At 41.1% G+C, this 12541-nt stretch overlaps 5 protein-coding genes across 5 annotated transcripts; 2 read left to right on the top strand and 3 right to left on the bottom strand.

Annotated features, from left to right (window-relative positions):
* Window positions 1-3175: 3175 nt before the first annotated feature.
* Window positions 3176-3991, bottom strand: LOC6623700 (uncharacterized). Its single transcript, XM_002048580.4, has 2 exons — window positions 3406-3991; window positions 3176-3335 (listed from the first exon to the last, which is right to left on the bottom strand). The coding sequence occupies exon 1, from the start codon at window positions 3909-3911 to the stop codon at window positions 3498-3500; it is 414 nt and encodes a 137-aa protein (XP_002048616.2). The 5' UTR covers window positions 3912-3991; the 3' UTR covers window positions 3176-3335; window positions 3406-3497.
* Window positions 3992-6783: 2792 nt separating this feature from the next.
* LOC6623706 (uncharacterized) lies at window positions 6784-9260 on the top strand. The gene is made up of 2 exons (XM_002048579.4): window positions 6784-7051; window positions 8587-9260. Exons 1-2 carry the CDS (start codon window positions 6949-6951, stop codon window positions 8841-8843), a joined length of 360 nt encoding a protein of 119 aa, XP_002048615.1. The 5' UTR covers window positions 6784-6948; the 3' UTR covers window positions 8844-9260.
* Window positions 9261-10014: 754 nt separating this feature from the next.
* crim (QVR superfamily protein crim) lies at window positions 10015-12469 on the top strand. Its single transcript, XM_002048578.4, has 2 exons — window positions 10015-10195; window positions 10323-12469. The coding sequence occupies exons 1-2, from the start codon at window positions 10138-10140 to the stop codon at window positions 10757-10759; spliced, it is 495 nt and encodes a 164-aa protein (XP_002048614.1). The 5' UTR covers window positions 10015-10137; the 3' UTR covers window positions 10760-12469.
* Window positions 10861-11968, bottom strand: mtTFB1 (mitochondrial transcription factor B1). Its single transcript, XM_002048577.3, has one exon. The coding sequence runs from the start codon at window positions 11966-11968 to the stop codon at window positions 10958-10960; it is 1011 nt and encodes a 336-aa protein (XP_002048613.2). The 3' UTR covers window positions 10861-10957.
* Ccdc56 (Coiled-coil domain containing 56) lies at window positions 12131-12397 on the bottom strand. The gene has a single exon (XM_015176310.3). The coding sequence runs from the start codon at window positions 12395-12397 to the stop codon at window positions 12131-12133; it is 267 nt and encodes an 88-aa protein (XP_015031796.1).
* Window positions 12470-12541: the final 72 nt, after the last annotated feature.

The raw sequence follows: 12541 nt of genomic DNA, 5'->3' as shown, positions 1-12541 counted from the left end.
AACAATCAATGAATATATTATATGGACCTCCTACTTCAAGGCTTTTATTTTTGACTTGTGGAAGGAAAACTATGCGGCTCTTAGGTCTGCGCAAGAAAACGTATATTTTAAACTTATTCAAGTTGGCTTCAAATTTTTTTGTTGGGAAGACGTGCGCTCAGCAATTAATAATATAACGCGAAAGAACAAATACTGATGCTTCAATTTATTTATATTATAAATTTCATTAGCTTTTATTAGGAGTGAGTTAAAAGCTGAAGGCGCATTTGGAGCCATTTTGAGCCGATTCATAGAATTCTTGGCTATATTCCAAATTTTAAATCAAAATCGAATACGTTCCTTCAAAACATTTTTTAATTACAGAGAAGAGTCTCGCTCCCGAAATTGTACTCTCATTTAAGACCACTCATCGCCCTGATATCCCAGGCTTCAAGCGCCCAAAGCCATGGATTATCTCCGTCCCCCACGCCGCATTCTGCAAAGAGACGCAGAGTTCAAAAATCGACAGAAACGAGCGAAACTGATCAAGATTGCCAATGCACGGCTAAGATTTGGAACGAATTTTCAGTTATATAAATTATTTTTATTTATTGGTGTGGCCTTAGAAAGGTAGTTATAGCTTGCCTAATACTTTATGCCGTGTCATCAAATTCTCAGTCATGCTTTCAAAATGACAATATTTTCGCAATTTAAGAAATGGTGCAAAATACACAACGCCATAATTATATCTATAGTATTGTCGCAGCTATTGTCCATCTCAGAACCTATAAGAGCTAGAGAAAAGTTGGAATGTATACGCGCAAAACGAGTTTGTTTCCGATAGTCGATAATTTGACCCGTTTCAAAACAATCGATAAAAATGTATATCGAAATCTGGTTTTGTGAGCAAATCTCGTTAATTATAAGCAGCAACTTGAAAAGTATATATGTAATTTTAATTTTAATTTTAATTTTACAACTATTGCCTTACTTGGTGTTGTTAGAATAGGGTTGAGGGTATTTCCTAGTCGGGAGTTCCCGGTCGTTAGTTGTAATCTTATATCTATCTATCCTTCTCCTTCATTATGCAGGCATATTTTCGTATAGTTATCAATATTCTTATCAAATTTCGCATTTTAAGCCATTCGATGACATGTTCGCAATGTTTGGTCTGTACACAAAAACAGGAATGTGTATTTATTCCGTAATAATCAGATAATCTTATATATGGTATCTGTGAATAGATGAGATAGATAATGAGTAAAAAAAAACTGCCATGCAAATTTGGTCATAATCAGAAATAAAATGGAATTTGAAAACAAACGAATGGGAATTCCTAAGACTCGCCAGATCTGGGCTAATCTGGGTTCTCTGGCCTTAGCCTTGTATTTGAAATGTTTTGGTTTTGGTCAAGCTCCGTTTAGATGACAAATTCGCCCAATTCAATTTGTTGTTTTGTTTTGCTAAATTGTTTACCTAGCTGCGATGTGTAGACATTGTTTATGTATGTATTTTGCTTCATTCACGTCATTCATTTTAAATTCAAACTTGGCCCGGTTCGTGAAAGTCGACGGCGTCAGAAAGTCGCCGGCATTTCGGACTAGTTCGAGCATGGTTATTAGAGAGGCGACTGTCCGGCGGGATTGATGCTTTTGGGTTTAACCCGAAACCGAAACCGAAGACGACTGGAACTTGGACCCCGCTGGCCAAAACAAACAACTTCAATTGCCCAGTAGTGTATTCACACAAATACATTTGTCATACATAATTCAACTTGTAACACTTTCTTGCAAGTATAAACAAATATAAATATAGTCGTATATATGTATGTACATACACATGCACATACGTACATACATACATACATACATACATACATACATACATTGATACATACATACATTCATACAACCATGAATACATACATACATACATACATACATGCATACATACATACATACATACATACATACATACGTACACACATACATACATTCATACATACATTCATACAACCATGAATACATACATACGTACATACATACATACATACATACATACATACGTACACACATACATACATTCATACATACATACATTCATACAACCATGAATACATACATACATACATACATACATACATACATACATACACACATACATACATATATACATACATAATTCAACTTGTAACACTTTCTTGCAAGTATAAACAAATATAAATATAGTCGTTTATATGTATGCACATGCACATACGTACATACATACATACATACATACACACATACATACATACATTGATACATACATACATTCATACAACCACGAATACATACATACATACATACATACATACATACATACGTACACACATACATACATTCATACATACATACATTCATACAACCATGAATACATACATACATACATACATACATACATACATACATACATACATACATACATACATACATACGTACACAAATACATACATATATACATACATAATTCAACTTGTAACACTTTCTTGCAAGTATAAACAAATATAAATATAGTCGTATATATGTATGTACATACACATGCACATACGTACATACATACATATGTACATACACACATACATACATACATACATTGATACATACATACATACATACATACATACGTACATACATATGTACATACACACATACATACATACATACATAGATACATACATACATACATACATACATACATATATACATACATAATTCAACTTGTAACACTTTCTTGCAAGTATAAACAAATATAAATATTATGTACATACACATGCACATACATACATACATACATACATATGTCGCCAGCGACAGTGTGAGTTCGCTCCGAAAGTGTGCGCCCATATGTATGAGTCCACTCGCTCTCTCTCGCTCTCTCTCTCTCTCTCTCTCTCTCTCTCTCTCTCTCTCTCTCTCTCTCTCTCTCTCTCTTTGTAGCTGTTAACCAATAACAGCATAAGCACATTAATGTATCCCATTGAGCCCATTGAGTAATAAAGATGGAATTGGACAACGGCCGAACAGCCGAGTGTTGTGTTTGCAACCTGGTTTTCGCTCAGGAAGTATTTCTAAAAAGAGCTTTTGATCCAAACGCCTGCTCTTTCTCTTTATTACTCAATGGGCCCCTAATTTTAAATAAAATCATTCTCATGAAATAAACTAACCAGCTTGTATATTTATTCTTTTTTTTTTACTTTAAAGATAATTTAGTTGAAATGCGCATTCCTTTGTCATCCCCAATTCGTCTCAGAGCTTCTAAAAGACTCTTCTCCCGCGCAAGGCTCGTCTCCCCCAGAGCCAGAGCCAGAATCGTTACTGTGTACAAAATAAATGATAAAATTGTCTCGTATTATTTTATACAAATTTCATCAGATTGTGGACTTACACGTATTTTTTTCCCTTTAGTTCCTTTTATGTTTTGGTATGTGGGCTATTCCTATTTTGTATTTTATAAAAGAATAGCATTTTGAATGTGGATCATTGGGTATTCGGCTTGACGTTAACAGCTGAGTCGTTCTGCTCGCTCTCGCTTGGATCTGGCTCCAGGCCCAGGCCAGTATCCAGGGCCAACAGGCCAGCCGCCTCTTCGAACGTCTCCTCCGAGCTGATAATCGAAATGTCGCTGCCCGTGTCCTCGGTGAGAAGCGGCAGTATATCCTCCACATGGGTCGTTGCATAGAAGTGATTGTTGTACTCCTCGACAAGTCCGAGCCGCACCGCGATGCCCAACAGCACTCGGAGCTTTTTCTTAAAGGCGTGTGGATCCTTGACGGTAATGTTGGAGAACCTGAGTAGTCCATCGACTGAGACTGGCTCGTTGCATCGCTTCAGGCACTGCACCAGCTGCTTAACAACAATGTTAAGCGGTTGATTTGCCATAATTGTAACCATAAATTTTCACTATTTACTACAAATTGTAAAATATTTGAAAAACTGTGCCTGTGCTCTAAATGAACGTACGTCTAAACTGAAATTAAATACGGCTGCTTGCTTCAATTTCAATTTCAATTCCAAATCACAAAACTGTTTTTGCCCCACCCAAAGTACTCTACCAAAAGGTTGTCAAAGGTGTCATCCAGTTGGCATCTGGTTACTCGAGCAGACAAAGAGAAGAGTTTATGATATTAGTCTGTCATATAAGAAAAAAAAAAAAAAACTCTTGAATAAATAAAAACATTCTGTCAAATTTGCCAGAATTTATCGTGGCGACTCGCAGACGGAGCCCGCGCCAAAAATTCCTGCATAATTAGATAGAATCTGCTGCTGCTGCTGCTGCGTCCACATTTCGACCGGGAAATAGATTCAATAGTTCGTCTATGGACCGGTCCGGACGGTAGCGATCGACGTCGGCGAGACGTGTAATAAAAAACAAAAACTTCACGCAACGCTCCATCGAGCGATTAGCACATGGCGAAGGCTGGAACCGAGACGGACTCTCCGTCTCCGTCTCCGTGCCAATCTCGGGGCGGGGCGGGGCGGGGCGGTGCTGGGACTGATAAACAAAAGCACTCAAATCGATTGATGGATTATTGGCAATTTCTTTGGCGCCAGACTCTGGACGGCGACTCGTTTTATGCGGATTTGATAATTCGGGATTTTTGCCAAAACCGAAAAGCAACGTGTTAAATATGCAAATTGAATTAATAAAGTCTGCAATCGAAACGACTCAAGAAATTTCTTTCCCCATCAACTTGGTTCCCATACCAATTCTGGGGAATACCTAAATCTTCAGCTTAACAAATCACAATCATCTCGAGTTCAGCACATCAATTAATCCTTATTTTATTATTATTTAACTTAGATTTGAAGTTCCAGCAAATGCGAACGTTTCGCACACAACAGTTAACAATTTGCCGCAGGTGTTGCTGCCTCACCTGCAACACACAGGTAATTATGGCCTCCAGATTTATATATAGCATCAGCTTCATTTAAGTATGGGGCAATTTTAGTTTGTAACTAGCACACGTCCGTTGCAATTAATCAGTAATTAATTGTTCACATATCGTTTAGTAGACAATCTGCTTGGTTGGGCGGTGGTTGGGGGCGGGGCGTGGCATCTTGGGGGTAACCTTAAAACTAGCTACTGTTTGCGCTGCGTCGAACTGTTTTAATACACAATTTATAACTAATTATGCGTCACGTCAAAACAAAAACCTTAAGTTTATAAATATTTATCAATTCGTGTGTTTGTTTTTATTTTCATTTTTATTGTTGGCTTCTTTTTTTTGACTTGTTTTTGTTTTGTTATTTTCCTTTAGTTACTGCAGGCACGTAGTCCAAAAACTGGGCAATAACATTAATACGAATCAACAATAAATCAGCAACAATAAACGGCTGCTCCGAGTGGAATTTTTAGTCGCTCGTCCCTCGTCCCTTACCCCTCGCCCCTTGCCCCTTGTGCTAAGCCAAAACTAAAATGTTGTACCCGGTCATAATTAATAAATTCCAGCGTGCGCCGCAAAATGAATTCGGTTTCGGACGCGCCGGGCCAAGGCAATGTCAAAAGCAAGGAAGGCGACGGCAAACACAAGCAAACAAACAACAACAAATTGACGTCACACGGTCAACGTTGTTATCGTATACGGTCTACGGTCTACGGTCTGAGGCTTGGAATCTGTGTAGCTGTTGCTTGTTGCAAGTGTGACATGCGTATCGGGGCTGGGAACGGGTTAAACGGGTATTGGAATGAAGCATCCAGTGACTGGAATCCAATTGGCTTTTATATGCTTAAAACCAAAACACACTTTTTCATATTAGTTTACAGGACACTGGAAAAGCACATAAAAAAAAAAATAGTGGCTAATAGCATTTAATATAAGCAGCCGACTAGCGTTTTCTTTGTCTATAAAGAATGGCGTGCAATGCCGGACACAGATAATAGGTATTTAAGCTCTGGTATGCAATAAAACAAAAACAGACAAGAGGCGACTAGTTTCCATTAAGCGATACGCCCCCTGTCGGCCGACGGCGTCAACTTGGCGTCAGTCGAACGGGATAATAAGCACTGCAAGTCTGTGCTTCTGCTTGGAGGGCTCTGTCAGGACCAATTACAACACGCTTTCCAAGCGGTAATAAAAATATGTATGTTCATGTCTACGTCCCCTTATACTGGCCAAAATTGCAGCAACAGAGGTTTATATTTAGATAATAAACATACATATGTACATCTATCTAGCTGAGCATGACGCTCAGCTATAAAGCGATCATTGTGCCAATCAAAGAAAGGGGGCGACGAATTAATTACACGAATTCCAAAACGCCTCCAAACAACAAAGCACGCCTACACTTTGCCCCCCAACCCAGACGGATTTGGTTAAAATCGCCGGCGAGTTGTTGCCATTTGAAGTGATCGAGCAATTATTTACACAAACTGCAAATAATGCAGAACAATGGAGAGCAGAGAACGCGTGGGCAAAGCGCTTTGAGATAAATAGAGAAAAGGCATTTCGCCGGCGCAGCGAATAGTACATACGCACACACATACATACGTACATGCCCAAATATATAAATACATACGTATACAGCAGAGATTTATGGTGCGCGTTAGGCTCGGAATAACCCAAGACGCAAAAATGTGAAGCGAAAAAAGCTAAAATGCGAAGCAAGCGAACAACGCAGTCAAAAAGAAAACATGTGCTTCGCCGCACCATCACCAGAGAGCGAGAGTGTCTCTGCATCTGTGTGTGTGAGAGAGCGAATCAGACCTGTAACATTCGCTGGCTACGGACGACGCATAAATATGAGCGTCACTGGCCGCTGTAGCCTCAGTTGCTAACTGTCAAGTGTCCAGTGCATAGCTCCACAAAGTCAATAAAAGTTGAATCTCTGTGAACGGAACCGAGTGGAAAACCAATTAAACAAATAAATTGTTTTACACACACATTATACAAATAAACCATCTGCCAATAATAAATAAATATAACGCAAAATGTACGCGGAAAAAGTTTGTGTCGCACTCGCGCTCATTGCCGCCTGCCTCGCCTGCATCGCCGATGCGGCTGTCTACACTCAGCCCGCGGTCATCCATCCTGGTTAGTATCTTTGAAAAGTGCTCAGAACCCGTATACCTGGCAATTGATGGGTTAAATTCATTATTTTACTTTTTACTCTTCAATTGCTGCACTACTAAATTGAATTTAATAGAAACACGTCAATGCGAGCCCAAATTACATTTTTTAACAAAAATCTCAAATGTCTTTAACGACCTTTAGCAACAATAAAAAGTGATAAAAAACTAAAAGCAGCTGCCAGTATAAATGATTGAAGGTTGAAGATGTTTGCCAGAGTTATCTTATTTTGTAGCATTATTTGAGTGTTGGTTAACGATCAATTGTAACTGTTTGTTGCGCTCGACGTCAGAGGTTGATTATTGTTTTTTTTTTTGACACATGGTTGCCAGAGTTTACTTCTTTTTTGTAATTTTATTTGAGTGTTGGTTAGCGATTAATTGTAATTGTTTGTTGCGCTCGACGTCAGAGGTTGTTTATTGTTTTGTTTTTGTTTTTATCTTATGAATGATTTATAATTTGTTTTGCTGTTTTCGTTGACGTCAACAGACTGAAACAAAAAAAAATAAACATAATCGTAGTAGAAACAACGCAAAACAGTCGCAATCAAATTAGCAAAAACAAATGAATTTGTTGTTATTTTATTTGATATGTTTCTTTCTTTTGGGGCAAATTTCGGTTTTTGGGTTTTTTCGCATCTGCCAAAAATTAGCATAAGAAATGTGCTGATTGTTGTTGCTATAGTTGCTGCTGGGTTTTTATTAACAAATTCAAATTCGCTGTGCTAATTTGCATAGCTATGCGGATTTGTATTACAAAAATGTCGCAGCTCTTGATAAAATAGTTGCTCGATTTATTTGTCTGTTAGTTGCTAATTTTTCGAACGTGAAGGTCGTCCAACTTCTGGCCGGGTTAAAAATAGGCGATGAGTTCACGCCAATTTCTCTCAAACCCAATCCCCATGGAGTGCACAAAACAACAAATATAACAATTTTAAATGAATGCTCGAAATGCTCTTTAAGATCTCAACGCCCGCGACCCGCGACCCGCGACCCGCGACCTGAATGCCAGATGCCGAGATGTCGATTAATCAAAACTCTGCAAAATTTAGCCGGCGGCCAATTGGTATAAATAATGGCGCGAGGCTGTCAATTGTTTGCAATTGACCAATTGAGATTTTTTTTTTTGTTTTTCGTTTATTTATAAATATGCCACAAGAGAAGCTGCGCGTAATGTATTTTTACTTGCCTCCGTTTCAATATGGCCTGGCGTGACTGGCAAGTTCGTGGCTTAAGTCTTTTGATTATTTTTTGCCTGTCACGCCGAAATTATTTCGAAAGCAAATACTCACAGATCTACAGATATATATATACATAAATATATATTGATATTTACATATGCGCCAGTGAGTTTTGCTTCCTCATGCATAACCAATAAATAAATGCATGCAGCTGTAATAAAACACAACACGATATATTGAAAAGAAAAGGGGGAAAAAAAAAAGAAAAACAACTTCCGCTTTTTAACTGATTCGCCGTCTTTTCCCTTTTTACTTGCAGCGCATCCCGGCAAATGCTACGACAAGCTGACCAGACGCTCGATGCTACCCGACAAGGAGTACAAGCCGAAGGGCATCTGTGCCGCCATGACGTGCGACATTGAGGCGCGTCAGATCAATATCGAGACCTGTCCCTACATTGAGATGCCCGGCTGCGAGGAGCTGCCCAGCGACCTCAACTGGAGCTTCCCCAAGTGCTGTCCTCAGTTCAAGTGCGTCGACTTTAAGACCGGAAAGGAGTTTGTCGTCTCCGCTTAGATCCAGATACATACTCTCTCATCGGGGGCGGGGCACTGGTCCCGCGGCTGGGGCCAAACGTGATTTTACATGAAATGTATTCGTAGTTTTCTAGTTATTTGACTGTGTGTGTGTTAGTTTGTAAGCCCGTTTGTTTGGTTTTGTGTGAATGATTCATTTAGCAGGCATAATTTATTTATTATTCTAATTTGTACATAACAAAACGATTTGCATTCATTTCTTGTAAAACTCTTGATGATCTTTAATCATGTTTCATGTGTGAACAGCTTTTCTGTGTATATACAGAACCATATATATTAATGTTAGATTTCTCTTGTTTTTGACTTATTCAAAAACCTTTGTATGCGATATTTGCAAATGTGAATAGCTGTATAAATTGTTTAGTTTCTAAGTTATTAAAATAAAAACAACAACAACAATAATACATATTAAACAAATGCCTTTGATATGAATGTAAACTAGAATAGCAAGTCGCACAATCTATAGACAGTGCACTCCAATCTTTCTCATAATTGTACTCACAAGATATTTCGTCATTTCCATATTTGAACATCTTTCTACTCGTGACGCGCCAACATCCACTGGTGTTACGCGTCCATCGGCTTTTTTGGACTTTGTCAACAGGCCGTCCAGTCGAAACCGTTCGTTCAATTAGCAGTGCTGCCTCGACATGGCCGGCTGATTCATCTTGGCCTTTAATTTGGCAAACAACGCACATTCCACAAAAAACACACAAATAAATAACAATACTCCAAAAGCGATCACCAAATACGAGCAAAAGTTTATTGGACCCCCTTTTTGTAGCTGATTTGCATACATAATTTGCAGTGCTAAAAATACACATGACTGTTAGCAGGAAACACCAAAATATGTGTTTCGGAAATGGGCTGTAAAATAGTCAAAGATATAGCTTATGAATGCAAACATACATGGAGAAAAGCGAACAAAGTTTCGTGAGTCACCATCTAACAATATTTGCAAAAGATGTCAATAATAGTCCACAGGCGCACATCTAAATCAGATTGCCTTTCACTTCTAAGCTTTTTTGTAACTTTCAAACTGGCGCGCAAATGTGCATGTGCTTACCAGCACTGTTTCGGCAGTGCGTTGAGCACTGATAACCGATCAAATGTGGTGGATGGCGATAGCAACATTCGATAGGATTTACGCGTGTCATCGTTATCGCCAGCTTGGGCGTTGTTTTCGTCGTTTGCGTTTTTTGTTTATTTTTATACAATTGTGTATTAAATATAATTATTAAACGAATCAATTAATTTAAAGTTATCAATAAACAATGCACGCACATGTCCCACTTACTGTGCTGCTGCTAGCGGCACTATTAATTCGAGATGGTAAGTCAGAAACTGCCATCAACCCGAGCAGCAAGAAGGAGAAGCAACAGCTCGTCAACATTTGTCATGCGGGAGAGGGGAAGAGCTGCAACAGACATCGTTTTAATCGAAGATTTGTTGTTGACAGGTGCTGCAATTTGGTGTTATCGCTGCACCTCCGCCACGCCCGGCTGCGCCGACAATTTCAACTGGCGCGGCATTGGCTTCCTAGGCGAACAATGTCCTGAGAGCAACGACATTTGCGTAAAAGTGACCGAGCGACGCGGAGCCAAGGAGACCATAACCCGCGATTGTCTTAGTGCGCTCAGCTTTCGCACAGACATTCCGGCTGATAAGTACGAAGGCTGTCGGCCGGCAGCAAAGGATTTGCGCCTGGCCCACTACGTCAATCACACGATCAAGGAGCACGACGTGAAGCGCGACTACTTCACTGACACAACCTTCTGTTTCTGCTTCCTCGATCATCGCTGTAACGGAGCCAGCGGTCTGCATATGTCAGCACTGGCCGGAGCAGCTGCCCTCCTCCTGCCGCTGCTGCTGCTCGGCACACTCCAGTCTCACTGAACAGCACTTAATCCTAGTACCAAAGTGCCTTACCATTAACGACAGTTCAATTTTTTAACTCGAATCTCGTTTAGCCACATTCCGTCCAATCACACAAAAGCTTACAATTTTTATGTAGTCTCTATTGTACCAAACTACACTTATGTAATACAATTTTTATAATATACACAGAAGAAGTCTATGAAATCGTTGGTTGACTCATGCCAGGCAGATTGATTCCAGTTGGAGGGCCTGCTTTGGCGCCCGGTAATCGTAGCTGGCCAGCTGAGGATGTGCGGCCACATGGTCAGCATAGACGTCGGCGAGGCGCAGACACTCGTCGACGGACAGCTCAAAGGGACGCAGCGTATCCTGCACATCGGCCAGCTGAAAGAGCGCGTGTGTTGTCTCCTCCCGTCCCTCAGGCGGCAGCAAAGTGCTGTAGCCACGGCGGCAATATTTCTGGCGCATGCTGAAGATGTGGCGCACGACGCGTTCCACGAGCGAGAACGGCAGCTGCGTCTTGGGCTTCTTCAGGGGTATAACTTTGACAACGCCAACGTCCACTTGTGGCTTGGGCACAAACGCCTTGCCCGGTATGATGAACTTGAGCAGCGGCTCCGTCCAGATTTGGGACATGATCGAGAGACGGCAGCGCTGATCGCTGCCCAGCTTGGCGCAAATGCGCTCGGCCACCTCCTTCTGGAAGGTAAGCGTCATGCAGGTGTCGTTTCGCCGAAATGCGCCGCGTCGTGCCGCCAAATCCTCGTACCAGTTGATCAGCAGGCGGGTGGAGATGGCAAACGGCAAATTGCCAATCAGATGCAAGCGCTGTGCGGTGTCCGGCACGTGCTGTTCGATGTTGAAGCGCAAGATATCCTCATGGTAGATGTCGACCTGGACATTGAGTGGACGGGCGCATTCGCGCAGCAATTGCAGCGTTTCGGTAAACCTGGCATCCTTTTCGACAAGCATCAGACGCTGCGGCTGACGACGCAGAATGGAGCGCGTTATGCCACCGGGACCAGGACCCACCTCCAAGACAATATCGCGCGGATCTATGCGACCGGCTGCCTTAACGATCTTGTCCGTCAGACGCTCGTCCATGAGAAAGTTCTGGCTGAGCTGCTTCATAGCCTGTAACTTATACAGCTTGACCAAATCCCGTATGCTCGGAAGGGGCGGCAGTCGGACGCCGCTGCCAAGGATGCGCGACGTGGCTTGAGACATCTGTAAACGAAGAGGCAGGCAATGAGCGCCAGCTTTAGGCGAGATGGGGCAATACTTACAATTAATATTGGTTATACAACGATTTCAAGGTAAGTGCACAAAATGAATGGAAAACGCTTAAAGACTAGGTGGATTAACGGTAATATTGGGTGCTGGGCGTATTTAGTTGGTGGTCACTTTTTTGGGCTCCTCGAAGTCGTCGAGGAACTTCTCCTGCTGCACAGAGAATATGGAGTAGCCGTATATAGCCAGCACCGAAACGCCTAGCGCTCCGGCGGTCAGCAAATTATTGCGTCGCACACGTTTCAGTTTCTGGACACGATCCAAGTTCTGTTGCTCAATGAGTTTCATGAACTGCAATTGGGCCTTGTCCAGCTTGGGTGCGGTTTCTCCGTACTTGATTTTTGGTGCTTGTTCCGATGCCGACATTATTACTCAAATCGGTTGATAATTGATTGTTGTTGGCCTGCTTGATAGATATTTCTCTAATTTCGATCAGAATTTTTCGGCAAAAATTATGAAATCTCACATGAATTAGTGATGGCCCCAAATCATTGATAAGCACACATCGAA

Source organism: Drosophila virilis, chromosome 3 (genome assembly GCF_030788295.1).
Source record: "Drosophila virilis strain 15010-1051.87 chromosome 3, Dvir_AGI_RSII-ME, whole genome shotgun sequence".
Taxonomy (NCBI): Eukaryota; Metazoa; Arthropoda; class Insecta; order Diptera; family Drosophilidae; genus Drosophila; species Drosophila virilis.
Note: the sequence above shows the minus strand (reverse complement) of the source record. Positions and strands in the feature narration are given on the sequence as shown.